Source organism: Haliotis rubra, unplaced genomic scaffold (assembly GCF_003918875.1).
Source record: "Haliotis rubra isolate DU_JTF1 unplaced genomic scaffold, ASM391887v1 Scf189, whole genome shotgun sequence".
Taxonomy (NCBI): domain Eukaryota; kingdom Metazoa; phylum Mollusca; class Gastropoda; order Lepetellida; family Haliotidae; genus Haliotis; species Haliotis rubra.
The window spans coordinates 459,688-477,794 of NW_025765880.1; the positions used below are offsets into that span (position 1 = coordinate 459,688).

Here is an 18,107-nt window from a genome sequence, read left to right on the forward strand (position 1 = left end):
AATGCTAGTGACATAAATACATCCCCTTAAAAAAAACAAACGAAAACATACAAATTGAGCACTAAATAATGCATAACGCATAGGTGCAGGGACGTTTTTTAAAAAAGAAAAAGCTATATTGTTGCATACATCTTAGAATATATTCAGTCATATTATATGGTTTCTGGATACATTAATGTTTGCTTGTATAAATGGGGTACTGGATTAATGTACCCGGTAATGCAAATCTATTGGTTTTTGAAAATCCAGTTAGCTTTGGAAGAGTTACCTCGATTATCAACAGTTGTTCACATCGAATTATTTTAGACGAATGAGCCAATTAAACGTTCAAAATTGTCTCATACTTTGCTTATAGTTTGTATAGATGTTTGTTTTGCAATTCATTTCACATTTAATTCAATGCGACATTTCATAATGTTCGTATATTGTTAGATTCGCATGACGCTCTAAAATACGACACTCGTCGTAAGGGAAATAGTATGCTCTGACTGGCGTGTGCGGGAACGTCGGTGACGTCATGAGGTTTGTAGGAAATAACGTGCTGGCCGCCATAATTTGACGTGTTGGTAGCAAAATGATGAAAAATAGAGTGGGCAGTCGAGGCCGTGGCTTCGGTAAAGTGTCCAAAAAGTAAGTAGTACTTTTACTGAAGATTGTTGTGAATTATACCGAAAGTAAGTTTCCTCACTTGACGCTCACCTTGCCCGAATAGTCTGTTTACCTTCGCATTTGAAATCATGTGCAACACTGTTGTTGAAAGTAACAACGTGCCGTTGGACGTGACAAACGGAAGTACGGGTTACGTGGGCTGCCATTTGGAAGGTTTCACACTTGTTTAGATTATATTTTGGTGTTTTATCGTCGTCGTTTTCAACACATAGTGCTCCGAAGCTTCAACCGTGAAAACACACCATGTTATTTTCGACTGTCTCATGTGTTGTGTTTCTATTTGGGGGTTTTAGCGTCTGCAGTTAAATGACTGTCATGAGGTAGTGTAAATTATTATTGTGATTATTTTTCACAGAGGTAATTTTTTTTGCAGTAAGAAAATTATAATTACATGTAGCATTTATGTTCATGCAACTGTATAAACTGTATTAGTTTATTTACTACACACATAAACATGTATCTAGATCTTAATTTCTTTCTCACAGAAACGTTATGGTATTCTGTGATTTTCATATAGTTGTCAATTTGATTAATTAAAATGTAATAGATAACACCTTCAATTTTTAAATTTAAAATAATAACTGAACAGAGTTGTATTCCAAGTGTTGCTAGTGTTGGTACATGTATTGCCATGTATGTTAGTTCCAACATGTCCCACTGCATTGACTTTATATAATATATAAACTGTATGAAATGTGGAGAAATTTAAAAAGATGAATACCCTTTTCCAGGTTCTGAACAGTTCTGAAGTCTTTGTTAGTATCATTCATTAAAATTAACCCCATAGCTTTTCTCAGATCTGTAGTTGTTTTCCTTGATTGTGTTGATGATGGAATGTTTATTACTAAAAAGCTTTTTTTCTTCGTATGTTTCTCTCGTAATGTATTGGATGTGTTTGTATTTTCTTTAAATTGTCTTTTTATTATCACATGGCAACTGTCAATGTTGGCTGAATGTTTTTACTCCAACATTGTGGCAACATACAACATTGCAGATAGTAATGTTTGTGTGGTGTAATACAAGCCAGTGATGATTAGATAGCATGCTTGATAAGCAAATTATTTTGATTGCTCCTGATGCCAGAGCTCAATTAATCTGTAACAAAAACATGTTATTATGATTATTTTCATATCTAGAAAAAAACTTGTGAGCTGATCAACCCTGTTGCATAATCCGTAAGGACCATAATATCTAATGTTGTTTTAACGAGGAGCGATGCCATTAGCCAATGACTACCAGTCATGCAAATTCATAAGGAGTCATTCTGGCGTGTTCAACTTGGCATGTGTGTAATCATGCAAGAAATACGACTTATTTACCTCAGTTGACGACATAACAAAAAAGCCTGTGTGAAAACACATTTCTCATATTTGTCTGCATGTTTTTGTCACTGGTGAGCCCAAAGGTGTCAGCTATAGCTGTAGATTGTAACAGTAAACTAAGGACTAGTATAAGACTTATGATACTGTTATATTTTTGTAACGTGTGCTGACCTCATATGCAAGAAATGTGTTTTCAAGATTGGCCAAAGAAATGGAAGATTAAAATTCATATTTTTTATCATGAAAACAAAACTTCATTCAGAGAATCATGTAAAAGAACCTCTTACCTCATTTAGAGCTAACATGGAAAAGGATTTCATATACTTGAATGTCTTGTGAAGTATTTGGGTAAGCTGAGTATTAAAATAGTGGTCCCTGGTAACGCAAGCTATTTGGTCATAAACACCGTTATCAGGTGACCATGGTGAAAGTCATAGTTTTGTCATTGTTTTATTTTTTAGGATGGCAGAGATGTCCGTAATAAAGATCACATGTGGCAGTGTGATGGGTCATCTACACAAGAACAAGTTCTACTGCCCGGGGATTCACAGAGAGTGTATTGAATTCCAAGGTCAATTCATTACACCAAAGGTGTTCTCTGTGATGGGAGATAAAGAAAAACTCAAAGACTGGAAAAATGCAATCAGAATCAATGGCATCCAAGTCAGGTAAGATTAGAAATTTAGGCTAATGAGAGAAGTTAAATGAAATATGTACCCAAAAAAAAGTTACAGAACACCAGATTCTTACTATAGTTATTCTCGTGTTTTGAACTGCTTTGAGTAGGTGGAGATTAATGAATATACAGTACTCAAATGAGGTTACGGAACACCTGGTTGTTTCAGCATGTTCGTATTACTGTACTGGCTGCCGAACAGTCATCGCCATATTTTAGCAGTATTTACAGATTTACTCTGCCATTTGTTAAATTAATGAAACAGAATTAATTATGATGCTTACTTCGCTATTCACCAATTTGTCCAGCCTGTTCACTGCTGTCGATCATGTTTTTATATAACTCAGCGGAAGGGAATCATGGCAGTACAAAGAGATGTTTTCTCACAACTAACTGTGACAGTTATCGTCATTTCAGAATTTCCAATGCCATTCGTGAATTAATATATACATTTATATCATACAGTAACCTCGAATAATTGATTGTGTGAGTATTTGAGCGTTTCTTTTACAGTAGATTGATACGGAATGAAACAATTATTGACTTGTGAACTTGAACTTGCTATTATATAGATTGTGTGACATCCCCCCCACTAAGTTAAATTTTTTTTATAGTATTCATAAATGTTTTCTTTCATTTTTCTCTAATGTTACTTCCATGAAGGTCTGCATTCTGTCACGGTATTCTTTAACTTCTTAGTATATGTTGATTGATATTTGTTTGGGTTTCAGTTTCAGATCAAAATCTATAATCAGAGGCTGGCTGATTTTTCTTTTTCAAAATTTATTGAAGTCATTTTGATAAATATGAAGATAAGAAATATTTATTTTACTTTCCACCTGCTGTAGAGAATCAAAATACATGAAATGTGAATGTAAATTGTACAGCAGCTGGCCAACATTGAAACACTGGTATTCAATAAAACAATTCCACATAATTAATTATTGAATGGACATGTAAGCCTTAAGAACTGCACTACTGTCAAATAATAAATATAAAACATACATCTTACCCAGATATATGCATTTTGTAGCATGTTTTATGCAGTCTGTAAATAGTTAAATCTGGATCAGATAAACCAGTGTTTGAGTGAGTGAGTGAGTTAAGTTTTACGCTGCACTCAGCAATATTCCAACTATATGGTTGCGGTCGCCAGTGTTTGATACATATCTTTGACATATGATTCAGTCACAGTCTGTCAGTCCCATTTCATAAAACAGTTTTAGCACTAACATGATCATAACTCCCATTCTGAGATAGATTTACAGTTATAGTGCTGAGATGATCATAACTCCCATTCTGAGATAGATTTACAGTTCTAGTGCTGAGATGATCATAACTCCCATTCTGAGATAGATTTACAGTTATAGTGCTGAGATGATCATAACTCCCATTCTGAGATAGATTTACAGTTATAGTGCTGAGATGATCATAACTCCCATTCTGAGATAGATTTACAGTTAGATAGATTTACAGTTATAGTGCTGAGATGATCATAACTCCCATTCTGAGATAGATTTAAGTTCTAGTGCTGAGATGATCATAACTCCCATTCTGAGATAGATTTACAGTTATAGTGCTGAGATGATCATAACTCCCATTCTGAGATAGATTTACAGTTATAGTGCTGAGATGATCATAACTCCCATTCTGAGATAGATTTAAAGTTATAGTGCTGAGATGATCATAACTCCCATTCTGAGATAGATTTACAGTTATAGTGCTGAGATGATCATAACTCCCATTCTGAGATAGATTTACAGTTATAGTGCTGAGATGATCATAACTCCCATTCTGAGATAGATTTAAAGTTCTAGTGCTGAGATGATCATAACTCCCATTCTGAGATAGATTTACAGTTATAGTGCTGAGATGTTTTTGTGGAACAGGTCCGAGGCATCATGTATTAGAAGTTTCCATTGTATATTTCACTATGTTTAATTTTTTCAATTACGTTTATCTCATTTTGATTTTATAGGAAGTACATTGAATCTTCTACTCTGGATTTCTATCGCCATGATGAATTTTGCACTGGCAGATGTATAGCCAGATCACCTGTTAACAGAAACAGTGTAATCTCACCACCAGCTCTGATTCCTAAAGTGGAGTTTGTGAGCAGCATAAATGAACACACTTACTGCCATCTACCAGATGACAGTGAGTCTCGGTTGGCCAATATTCCAACTATTGAGATGAAGGGTATTCCGGAGCCAGTGGATGTGAAACCTAACGTGGCGCTCTTGCAGTCTTTGTTGGAAAAACCTATTGCAACATCAACCGAAGGTGAGCTTTTTTCACAGCAGTTTTTATGGTTCAATTCAGTGTCTTGAATTCCTAAAACGCAATTAGAACATTTCTATGAACTCAGAAGCCGAAAACATAACCAAAACGCCGAAAAACTGAAGAGGTGTAGGTTAGTTGATATCAAAGTTGTTTCACTGGACTATCACCCTCGACAACTACAACCTATTTTTGACTATTTTATCAATCTGTACCACATGAAGGTAATATTTATGAACTGTATGCTGCTTTGTTATAGTGTTGCCCCCAGATGTTGCTGCAGCTTTCTCCAAGGCTAAGGAAATAGATATTGAGCCCCTGGAAGTCGATGTCGAGTCAGCAGAGGAAGACCGTCAGTTTTGGATTGGAATCATGGAACTCGGACTCCTAGAACACTTCTTCAGAGAAATCAAAATAACTCTGGATGTATTCAAATCTGACCTAGTCACACACCAAGTCCGGGCCAGTGGTAAGTACCATTTAGACTTGTCGTTTGATCACAGCGGAGATATGGTGATGTTGATTATTAACATCAAAGGAAATATTAAGGTTCTCTTTAAAGGGCAAGTTTACACGAAAATGAACCTTTTTCAACATAAAAAATGTTTGTCAAGTAGTTTTATAGCCAAAAGAGTACAGATATCAGTAGTGACTAATTTATTTTTTGTGTTACATGGATCGTATTTTCCATGTAAACAGAGAGTTCTATGTCCACAATGAACACGCCATGGCTTATGTCGCTTGGAAATGATGTCATTGATGCCCAACTGATAAAAAAATGATGTCGTTAGACCTTATTGGACCCATGTTATCCACCTGTTGCCTGGCCGTCAGCTGGCTATGTGGTCGCCCCACAGTGTGAGGACGTGTACAAAAAGGGTTACCACAGAACCAGATTGTATAACAAAATGAGTTGGTCGTCTTTCCAACAGTAACTTCTTTCAACAAAACTGAAGCGTATGCACTACATCTAGCTAGCCATCGGTGAATGTAAAGGCACTCTATGTTTGCTACTTAATTCCAACATAAATCAAACAATATATGTCCCTCCTCTTCGACCTTCATTTTGATGTGGAAACCATATCCAAATACATCATGAAGATTCTATTCGCAGTTTTGAATTCTGTTTGAAATTTGTTTTTCTATGATATTATCCACTCATTTTATGGCATAATTACTGAAAATTACAGTTTTTTGACACTAAATCACCATTCATTGTGTTTTTCGTAATTTATAGAATGTCTTAATTTGAATGTCAAATTTCACTGGGAGAATCCATTTTTGTAAACCCAACGTATTGTGATCACTGGTATTTTTGTTGTTGTTGTTAGATCAAATCACCAATGCTCTTTCTGAAACATCTTCGATGAACCGAGAATTGCTGAGAATGTTTTGGAAAACGTTGAAGAGAATTCATCCAGAGTGTTTATAAAAATTATGTTACATGTATGTTGGTTATGTTTCACCCATAACATCGCAGACCCATGAAGGTCCGGGTTAGAATATTGGCCTTCAATAACTCATGCTTGTCGTAAGAGGCAACTAACGGGATTGGGTCGTCAGGCTCGCTGACTTGGTTGACACATGTCATCGGTTCCAAATTGCGCAGATCGATGCTCATGCTGTTGATCACTCGATTGTCTGGTCTTGACTCGATTATTTATATACCGCCGCCATATAGCTGGAATATTGCTGAGTGCGGTGTAAAACTAAACTCACTCACACACTCATAACATCACAACTATAATTCAAATCATCTTCCTTACTCGAATCTCTGAATTCCTCATACAGTTCAAAATATAATGATAAATGGTCTTTGTCACCAATACCAAGTGTCTCAGAGAAATCTAGCCAAATACATCAGATGCTGCGGTGGGAAAGGACCACTTGTTTGAAGTGTAAACAAAGCCAATCTAAGATTTTACATTGTGTATCAGTTTCTCATACTGTGAGAGATCCGTTTGTCTACTCGTTGCATACACTTGCTCATAGGTTTTAGAACATGCATGGTAAGAGGATGGTACCAAGAGAAAGTTAAATAAAAACAGGTGTACTCCAATTTTTTCCTATATTCAACACAATATATTATAGTTTCTGTAAGCATAATGCCATGACTGACGCGAACTCACATTTTGAGAATGTCGCGTCCCGATAGTGATGTCATATGTACATCAACATTGTTATACATATTTGGTATTTTCATTGGGCGAGATTATAAATGAAGATACACATGATCAATATCTACCTAGCTGCTTACATTTTCGGTTCTAATGCTTCATTCGTATTTTTTCATAGTTTTTCAAGTGATTAATGTCAGTATTCATATCTTTTGCTTTGGGACTAGACAGGAGACCAGTTAAAATCAATTGGCACCAATTACATCATAATCCAAGGGCGGTAACTCTGGTCTGTTTAGTGCGACAAACAAAGGTCTCAAAATGGCATAACATTTTAGCACTTATATTGAAGGTTATACTTTCATTGTAAGAAAAATGAGTGTATATTTTCAAGGATTGATAGTAATTAATTAAAAATTCCATTTGGTTTCACATATGAAAAACTTGATTTTTTGGTGTACACTTCCCTAAAGGAAAATGAGAAGTAACTGCATTCGCACAGACTTGATCAAAATTATTCTTTTTAATCAATCAGCATGACTGCTTATTGTTAACAGATGCTGTTCGTGTGAGTAACATTGTGCGTACTCTGGGCCTGATGAAGAAGCTGAAAGAGAGGCTGTCAGCATTCAAGTCTGATATGGACCAACAACAGGCCAAAATTGACAAAGAAATGGCAGGTGAGACACCAGTTGCGGAATGCAGTAATGAAAGCACTTCATTGGATTCCAGTTATGATTGGTTCCATGCAAACAAACCTGGACATAAGCTAATATACTGAGAGAAACATATGAAGGATCACAGGAAAATTAAAGCGTTCCTTTATTATTTTCCAGTTTTTAGCACTATTCAAAGCTGGTGATGAAAACTGGAAAATGTTAAAGGAACGCTTGAATTTTCCTGTGATCTTATATTTGTTTCTCTCAGTATATTTGATGTTATTAAGGTCAAGTTTGGCGACAGGGTGATGGTATGTCATCATACCCTGGTGGTGTGGATTGTTACTCGCAGTGTCAGCCATTCAGGCTGTACAACCAATTCTGATTGCTTGAAATTGTCTTGCTTCACTGGGATAGACATTTGAAGGGAAAGACTTTCAATAGCATGTGAAAGTACAGCCAGGCAGTCTTTGTTATCTATTGGATATTCCAGATTATTCTTTTGTCAAGTTTTTAAATCTTGAATTGAGAACTGTGCAGTTATATGTATCAAAATATATGGAATTGAAGTCTACATTTTGGAATATTGCCATAAAGCTCAATGAAGCTGCTTTCTGATTTCCTAATGTTTACTTCCTGCTAGTCACTTTGTCGGATCCACAGTTATGGTGCTGACAATCCAAGAACCAGAACCAGAGAGAATCAGTGTTTCAAACCCTGTTCTGCTTTCATGTAAATATGTTTGAATAGCCATTCATTTGTCATCAGATCAGAGTTTGTAGAAGAGTCAGGTAGAAAGTTCACTGGAACAAAGGGGATAGTGACTGAAAGGCCCCATTTCATACAGAAATTTCAGCACTGTAATTATCATTACTCAGTTTAGCATAGAATTATGACAGTCAGCACTATGATAGCTGCAGATGGCTTTGTGATCACTTCTTGTACCCCTGCTTCAGAAACTCGGGTTCATTACCCCAAGTGTATTATTCAGGGGTAGAAATAACCCATTGCCCGACGCCCAAGTCCAGTGTTTTTTTCTGTCGGGCAAGCAAATTTGTATATCACACTGTACCTATGTCCAGTTGATATTCCAATGTTAATTATGTTATTTATTTAAAAAATCAACAAGAAAACGGCCGGTATAGTGGACAAATTATCAGGGCAAGTGATTTTACATGTGCCACTGTACCGGAGTACACTAGCAATTTTAAAGTTATTTCCACCCCTGATAATTATGTCATCTCTGTTTCTGACCAGGCCTGTTTCTCAATGAAGATCCCTTGTTTCACTTGTAATTACGTCAGTCAAGTGTTTGTTTCTCATGCAGTTTAGTCCCCACATGGAATAATGCATTAAGCCAACGGTTTAATGTCCTGTATGGGGCAGTGGGATAGCCCAGTGGATACAGCATTTGCTTGTTACGCCGAAGACCTGGGTTCGATTCCCCACATGGGTACCATGTGTGAAGCCCATTTCTGGTGTCCCCCGCTGTGATATTGGTGGAATATTGCTAAAAGCGGCATAAAACCAAATTCAATCTCTCTAGTGTCCTGTACCTTCTATTGATATACAACTCATTTAAGAAATGTTTACTCTTAAGAAATACAAGATTAAGATGATTTCTCCCTGCTTTTTTGTTTCAGCACTGAAACAGAAGGTGACACAGTTCGAGCTGAGGAAGCAGGCCCTGAAACGAAAATCTGAGAAGTTTGAGTACCTCATGGACATGAGTGCCAACAAAAAAGCTTTCATCATTGAGAAGAATGCAGACTCTGATGAGGAAGACAATGATAGCTGTGGTGAGAAGGAGGTGGTTGACGTCTGCTTCGAGAATGAGGAGGAGGAGGAGGAGGAGGATGATGAGGATGATGATGAGGATACCATGGATGCTCCTGGACTTGATGAGGAGTTGAAGCGGGAAGAGTCTCAGGAAAGATTGGTCACTGTGCCTACAAGTGCTGTGATGCCTACCGAAAGTAGCGGCGGCAGCAGCAGCAGCACGTCTTCACATTCCATGTTAAATCTGTCTTCTGCCAAAATAACCACCCTTCCTGCTGACAGTAGCAACAGCTTTGTTATTAAGAACAACTCCCTGACACCAATTACAGTGTCTCATGTACCATCAGCGACCGTGTCTCTTCTCCCACAACCTTCAGCAACTGTGTCAGTCCCACCAAAGACTACAGACAAAGTGAAGAAGGGGACAATAATACGTCAGGTCTTGATGGACACATGTAATGATGGTGAGGCACTTGAGAAACTGAAAGAGGCAGCTGTGATGAAACTCAAGGAGTCCATGTCACCAAAACCATCTGAACACTCTAAGGCGTCAGCCAGTGTTCATAAACATGAGAACATGGTGGCTGCTCCAAAACCTGGACCAGTGAAGGAGAAAATAAAAATCATTGCTCGCTGTAACATAATGCCAGAAGCCAGCGATGAAACAGGCACAGTGATGAAAATCATGCCTGAGACTGTTTGTACATCCATTGCCCCAACATGTGTGACATATAACCCCAGCACAAATACTCTCTCATCAAGTGGTAGGATGGAGCAAGAAGGTGATAATATGGTGACTAAAGAATCCCAACAAAATCCCACTCATGTATCACCAGGTGGGAGCACTAAAAATACCCCTTCACCTCTAGTTACTAAAGAGGTGAAGAATGTAGTCCGGACAGTGGAAGTGAGAAAAAGGAAACCAGGTCCCAAATCAAAGACTCAGTTCTACAATGTCCCTTTGCCACATTTGCAAAATGCCCCTCGTGCACAAATGGAAAGTGACCTGAGTAAGGTGACATTTGAAAGTGGTTGTCAGACACCTATTGATGGAGTGCGGGAAAATCATCCACAATCTGAAGAAAAAGAAAAATCACATGTAACAGGAAAACCAGTTGTGAATACTCGTCGATCAAGTCGCAAGACTTCCCACATGTTTGCATGGGGTGTGAAGAGCGGCAGCGAAGTAGGTGACACTGAAGCTGAACCAGCAGGAAAGACAGATTCCGCTGAACCAGCAGGAAAGACAGATTCCGAAATGGACAGTCCTGATAAGCTTTATACAATCGAGAGGTCTCAACCTTCAGATATGACTGAAATTAGACATAAGTTTTCTTGGGACGTGGAGTAGATGTGTATATATGGCATGGATGTCAGCTTCCTTTATAAGATTTCTACAGTGTGTGCATTTGTTGATCAAATGGCAACATACTGAATCTTCTTGTGCTTATCTAAAAATGGGATACCTCTGGATGATTCCAGCAACATCACTCATGATGAAATAATCCCAGATGCAATCCAGCATCATGAAAACAGGTGGTGTGCAATCTGTTCCCATGTAACCAAGTGAACAGAAACATGTGATAGGTTGTCGTGTATGGTGTCTGAAACAAGGTGTGTATGTGTTCATCCATCTGTTCCCTTTGGATTATCCCATGATTTCATGTGCTAAACATACTAACTACATCAGTCTTGATGGGTATACTTGTGCATGTTGCGTATACAGTACTGTCTCCATGTTCATTAACATTCACAGCATTCAAGTTGGCAGTTAGTGTCTGCTGTAGATAGCTGTTGTACTTGTGTTTATGGTTTAGCTGTTGACGATGCTTTTGTGGATAATTTGGATGTCTGAGTTTGTAAATAGTTGGTAATAACATAAAGCATATTTATGACAGTGTCATTATGTGTTACATGCATTCATTGAGAACTGTTTAGCAAGCATCCAACATGTTAAGTCTTAAAATTGGCTAAAATTAGGACCTGTTATGTATTTGACATTTAGAAATATTTAAGAAATGTACATACTTTCTCTCGAAATGTCAATGAGCAATTAATCAGTTGTTCTGTTTATACACTGTTAAGTTTTTCATATTTATTGTTAGACCTTAAGTAAGGGATTAACAGTGAGGTAGTGGATTTTGATATTAGGCTGTCAGGTTTGTTTCAATCTTGTATATTCTTATTCATTTTCACCAATGCAATGCAGAAGTTAAGAATGTTGTTTTTCTGATTTACTTCGATACAATAAGAACAATTTGCTGCAAAGATCATGGAATTGCTTTGACCTCAACTGTCACAGAGTAAACAAATCTGAATTGATAGACAGTTGCCATATTTACAGTTGGCTGTGTATTTTTGTTGAACTATAAATGCATTTAGTGTTCAAGGTGATCTAACTTATTACATTTTCATGCAATAATTTCCAGATAACATCTTTATTATGTGTAATGAATAAAAGGGCAAATGTGCACAAATAAAAGGAAGTGTATGTCCGGTTTTGTTCATGTCTTCATGTTGTTACTTCTAAATGATGAAAGTTTAATGGAGATGTGTTTTAGGCTGAGTGAACATTGTGGTGTTGAATTTGATCATTAGAACTTGTGCATCTACTTCATGCATGTCTAGTGCTCTGTCAGTGTGACGTTCATCATCAAGCTTGCTTGGTGACCTGGAGTATTTGTACATTTAGTGTTACCTGCTGGCATATACAGGAATTGCTTTGTAACACACAAGTAGTCTTTGGAACGTGACTTATTTGTACATTTTATAGACAATGGAAACATTAGTAGTTTGTTTTCCTGTTCCCTTTTTCCTAAGCATTTCATTCACTGATGTTTCTGTGAACTGTAACTGTAAATAGTATATTTATTGGACTGATAGCAAGAACTGTTGGTCACATGATATGAATGAGACAAAGAAAATATGAGCGAGTGAAGTAACACATATTTGTTTTGTCATACTTATAGGTTTTGCCAATAAAATGGGTCAAAACAGACTACAAGATATCAAGAGAGCATTATCAATCTTTTCCACAATTTGTAGTCCCCTTTTAATGCCCCTGCCTAGCAAGGCATTGTATGCCAGACTGTTCATGTCCTTGGGTATTGTGGGGTAGCTGAATGGTTAAAGTGTCTGCTCGTCATGCTGAATACCTGGGTTTGATTCCCCATATGGGTACAATGTGTGAAACATGTGTTATATTTGGGATTACACTTTCTTAGTACAGTACAGATTCTAGTACTTTTGTTGGATTGAGTCCCATCCGGGATTCGAACCCACACCCTCATTGTCAGGTACCGCCAGCACACAAAGTCGCCTAGCCCGCTCAGCCACTGTGGCTTGCACTGTTCAGAGCTCCAGATAAGATTTAGCTAATGTGGGTACTGTACCCACTGTATTTTTTTTTGGAGTGGGTATTATGAATGTTGAGTGGGTATTTCATTTATCGTTACCCACTGCTTTCAAATATGTACGTATTTCAGTCATTTTACACACCTAAGTACTATGTCATTGAGTAAGTTTACTAAGCAGGTATGTTCTGCCTTATGTCATACCTAATCAAAACCAACTTAATTATAAGGGAAATGATTTTATAAAAAAAACAGTCATCCTATACTGACAGTACAACACTTGTCCTTATACTCACAGTACAACTTGATAGCAATCGATGTCTTTTTCATTACGCAAGCGATTTTTATAAGTATATTCCATACGCATTTGTTTTAAACTCTTTGCGTATCTAACAGTTTAAATGCGTAATTGGTACGCAACAATTATTTTTCAATGCGTAATTGGAAAGTTTCTATGCATATTTTACCCGGATACGCAGCTTATCTGGGCCTCTGACTGTTCTTCATGTCCTTGGGGGAGGACAACCCAACAAAAGTAGTAGAATCCGTACTTTACTAGAATCTGTACTTAACTAAGAAAGTGTAATCCCAAATATAACAAATGTTACATTTCACCATTTTCTAAATGGCATTGTGTATTCATACAATGTGTGGGCCCATTTCTGGTGTCCCCTGTGGTGATATTGCTCTAATATTGCTAAACCATACTCACTCACTCTTTTCATGTCCTTGTGATGCAAGGCATGTTGATGTGATTCACAAAACTATAGTTGGGGAGGAGAACATTGTATGTAAATGATGTGTCTCTGTACGTGAGCGAGTACGTCTGAAGGAGCACTCGCATCTGGACATGCTGAGGAGTCCTGGAGGTGAAATTAACTTGTTCAGGCGATGTGTGTATAAATAGGTAGCAGTGTTGTAAAATATAATATACCGTATTTCCTCTAATAAGCGTCGTGCCTCTAGTAAGCACAGGGGGTAAAGCAGAGGTTTAAGAAATGAGCACAGTACACCAAGTAAGGGCAAAAAGTGCAGGGCCTCTAATAAGCGCTGGGTCTGGAAGTTTGTTGAAAAAATTAACGATGTGATAAACGATGTAGTGCCTGATATTATTTCTGCTAAAGGCACTTATAATTTATATGGGAAGAAATATATATATGTTTCCTTGTTTGTAGAATGCCCTGAACAAGCAAGCTACAAAGTATATACTGGTATATAATTTGCACTTTGTTTTATGAAGATTTGTACTCCACAAACTTGAAAAAATATTAAGAGTTTTTGGACACAGGATAATGTAGTGGAATTCTTTTTATCAGATACTGAGGTATGGATATCACAGAATGGAGTCTACAATGACATGATTCTCCCATTACACTTAGTGTGGTCCATGTGCCATGATACTAGTCCAGATCAAGTCATTCACAAGCGTTATTTCTTCACCATGTTTTTCATACCTTCCATTCACAGTTTTCAATATCCCAAATGTGTTCTGCTAGTTTCTACAGTATGTTGAATGTATACTTATGTAAATAAAGATTTGATAGGAATATGTTTCATGTATTTATTACACTTGAAGGTTAAGCCATTGCCTCGCAACAAAGCTGGGAGGTTCAGTGTTGCACTTAACGCTGTTTTAAACCAAACTTCAGTTACTGTGGATGTTTGATTGGCATTTTAGAAGATGCTATTTGATGAACATAGAGACTTTTCTGGGTTTCATCTTAATTCTTTCAACAATAAAAAGAAGACGAAACCCAGAAAAGTCTCTATGTTTAGTTACTGTATTTAATGTATTAATAATCCTGGTTCCAATGAGCATGTAGGTGAAGTCTTTGTGAGAGCTCCTGCTAAGATGCTATTTGCTCTTGACCTTACAGATTTCTTACCAATAACAGTAGCAGTGAAAGTGGGTATAAGGTTTTACCTTGTATCTTATCAAAATGTTGTGTTTTCATCAACGTTCAACTGACACTGTTTACAACAGTTGGACCTTACACAATAATCTAACATGTGCACATCAGTTTTCTAAGTGCACAGGACACTTATATTCAATTATAGACTGGTGATGAGGTCAATACCTGCTTTTATGGACCTGCGAAAAGCAATATTGACTTTGTCCTCGCTCAATATTGCTTTTCGTGGGTCCATAAAAACAGGTATTGACCGAATTCACCAGTCCATAATTGTTTTATTATGAAATTACCGAAAAAAGCTTCTAAAAACCAAAACATGTCCAAGAAAAGTAATTTTAGCTACAAACCAATAATGTTATGTCAACAATACTGCGACATGTAAACAATAAAATGACGTCATAGCTTGATGTCAAAATCTATTTTTAGTAACTCTAGTCTACGGGAAAACCTGCTTTGGTGCAGATGTTTACAGCTTTGGTGCAACCTTCGGGCATCACTGGGTATAGTTCATACAAAGGTGAATTTGGGTTTTAAACCCATGTCATATTTGAAGGATGCAACTCAAAACAGTGAATTGTTGCACCTGTGTCCCAGCAAGATCTTGATTGCACTAAGGCAAAGAATACATTGCTTACAATGAAGTCAGTGCTTTCATGGGTTTGTCAGTATTTAGTTATATTCCTCGAAATATTTCAGTTACCTGCTAGGAGTCCAAACAACAGAGAACAGCTGGAAGGGTTACAAAAACAGGAATGAGATTTAAAAAGAAAGTTAACTGTTTAATTTCGATTTTAATTATGCAAAGAATCTACATAAACGTTAATGACAAACACACTCACAATGCAGGGGCAGATACAGCTTTATCAGAAAGAGTGGTGTGTGTGTGTGTGTGCACCCTTGAGAAAGGGGGGCTGCACGCTTCATTTTTACAAGAGTTTCAATGGTCATTTAATAAACTTTCAGGACAAAAGGGGGTTGCTCACCCCTGCACCCTCTGGATCCACCTAAGCAATGAACTGATGAATATACTGAACTGTCTTTTGGTTCAAGGCACCTGCTGTATATTTGAGATGGAATACATATATAACGATCTATAGTAATAACAACATGAATGAGTATTGATGCTCAGTTAATTATGATGAGAGCGATGCATAATGACATGACAACTCTTTGTCAAGTCATAACTGATACATAAATAAAAGAGAGAGAGAGAGAGAGAGAGAGAGAGAGAGAGAGAGAGAGAGAGAGAGAGAGACACATTTACAGGGATCTTTGCAATGTTAACTCTGATAGATATTCTGAACTAAATATCTTGTAGGCTCAAACGTTTAACAAACAAAACGTATTTATACTGACACTGTAATATAAATAAAAACACAACAAGTAGAATGGTGTATCTTTCGTTATGCATGTAACATCTTTTTTAAATTGATGCAGTTTCTCCAAAAGAAAACACGTTCAAGGGGAAGCGCACATAAAATACCGAGAGATTCCGTGAAGTTACGAGATCCAATATGTCGGCGCCCATGTTGTAGGCGTAAACAAAACGGTACAATATTCTTGTCATTTTGTCTTGAAACGTACTTATCACAGGTCTGTGCACTAGTCTGTTGAGATTTTGAATTACTTTGACAACTACACGCATCGCTTATTTGTAGCTTTTATGTTTATACAGGAAAAGAGATTGTTTATGTCGATTGATCGTAATGAAGACCGTGACTGTCAACGAGCGACATTTATTTTAGAGCTGAGTGGCCTGTATAGTGATTTCAAGGCAGACTTCCGGGTATATCCTCGGTACTAATCTATAGTTGTTGAGGCTGGGCGATTATTTGTTGGGAGTTGTATGTCATCGACAAGAGGTCTATTTAACGGTCTACACCCTACATATACATTTTACCCCTATTTTCCTTCAACTGAGAAAACACTAGGATAAAACTGAAGTGCTTCAAGGACCGTAAAACAAATCTCTCAAACACATTCGTATTCAAGCCCTACATCATAGTACGTACATGATTTAAATTATTGGGCAAGCTCTGTTTTTATAGTATGTGCAGATAATCAAACAAACAGTTTTTTAAAACTCAGTTGTGAACATTGATTAGAAAATAAAACATGGTCAAATTATGAAGGTAAATAATTTTTAGAAGAAATTCAGTATTTGTATTGATTACACCACAAAATGCATTATCATATCATCATGGTCTTTTCAGACTGATGCTCCTGCAGATCTGAAAACTACCTATAGGTGTCAGGAAATCATTCTATGATGTCGGATGAAGGCCATGATCAGGGGCCAGCTCCTGCTCCTCTAGATCTCGGTCGAGTAGAAACAGTTGCTAGGGAAGCAGCAATGAAATATGTTGCTAACTTGTTACAGGTGAGTAGAAAGGAAGATAAAGTAGAAATGTACTGCTCATGGACCATCCACAACGGTCATGGCCTCGGGAAAGCTAAACCTGAACCAAAACTCCTCAAAACCTATGTAGCTTTTGCGAGACTTGTCACACTGCAGTGAATGCTGGATTGAGCTCTCCCGGCACTCGCAATACACAAGAAAAACAAAGAAATTTGTGTCTCCATTTAATACCGTAGTGACAGTAAAAATTAAAAGCATTTAACAGATATATAACAATAAATATGTTGCTAAGTAACAGAATCCCAGTGTTCATTTCTTTAGTTATGAAGCATGTTTTGTTTTATTGGGGAATCACAATGATTGTATTTTGATTGACTGACTGCCTGTCTGTGGATTACTGCCGTTGAATGAGATCAGCGACATGGTCCCTGTAGTCCATGTCGTCGATGATGTTGTTGAGGAGGTTGTCTTTGAGTGCCTGCAGATGGGTGTCGATATTCTTGTATTTCCTCTTCCTGGGTGGGGCAGTCCAGTGTGCTCCGATCCTTTCAATGGAAACATCTACATTGGACTGTTCTTGGACTTCTTTTCTCCACGGATTTTCTTACACCGAAACGTGTACTGATCATAGAATATATTCTGGCCACCTCCCACTGACTCGATAAAGGTATCTCTCACCTGTGCGGTCGCCATTTTGATAATGAAAAGTCACAAGCACCCTTATATATTCCTTAATTTTACATTTATTGTAGCTTCATTTTTTTTATCTATTGTATAGATAAAAAAAAGCTACAATAAATGTAAAATTTATTGTATAGATAAAAAAAAGCTACAATAAATGTAAAATTAAGGTATTATATTAGAATAGATAAAAGACTGACTGACTGAGTTTGGTTTTACGCCGCTTTTAGCAATATTCCAGCAACATCACGGTGGGGGACCATCAAAGAAAAAGAAAAAAAAAAAAAAAAGAAAAAAAG

At 37.1% G+C, this 18,107-nt stretch overlaps 2 protein-coding genes across 2 annotated transcripts in view; both read left to right on the forward strand.

Moving 5' to 3' along the window:
- Nucleotides 1-470: 470 nt before the first annotated feature.
- LOC124274216 lies at nucleotides 471-10,989 on the forward strand. The gene is made up of 6 exons (XM_046709548.1): nucleotides 471-630; nucleotides 2,453-2,659; nucleotides 4,646-4,950; nucleotides 5,207-5,416; nucleotides 7,622-7,744; nucleotides 9,367-10,989. Exons 1-6 carry the CDS (start codon nucleotides 575-577, stop codon nucleotides 10,851-10,853), a joined length of 2,388 nt encoding a protein of 795 aa, XP_046565504.1. The 5' UTR covers nucleotides 471-574; the 3' UTR covers nucleotides 10,854-10,989.
- A 5,272-nt stretch (nucleotides 10,990-16,261) lies between these two features.
- LOC124274217 (exocyst complex component 3-like) overlaps nucleotides 16,262-18,107 on the forward strand; it is a 32,530-nt gene continuing 30,684 nt past the window's right edge. The window contains 2 exon segments of the mRNA XM_046709549.1: nucleotides 16,262-16,317; nucleotides 16,982-17,148. Of these exon segments, the coding sequence (XP_046565505.1) occupies nucleotides 17,035-17,148 (114 nt within the window). The 5' untranslated portion in view covers nucleotides 16,262-16,317; nucleotides 16,982-17,034.

Excerpts from the sequence above, each read along its gene's own strand:
- LOC124274216 (XM_046709548.1), top strand. The coding sequence starts at position 575 with ATGATGAAAAATAGAGTGGGCAGTCGAGGCCGTGGCTTCGGTAAAGTG. Across the intron at positions 4,951-5,206 it reads TATTGCAACATCAACCGAAG|TGTTGCCCCCAGATGTTGCT; the intron begins GTGAGCTTTTTT and ends GCTTTGTTATAG. Across the intron at positions 5,417-7,621 it reads ACACCAAGTCCGGGCCAGTG|ATGCTGTTCGTGTGAGTAAC; the intron begins GTAAGTACCATT and ends TATTGTTAACAG.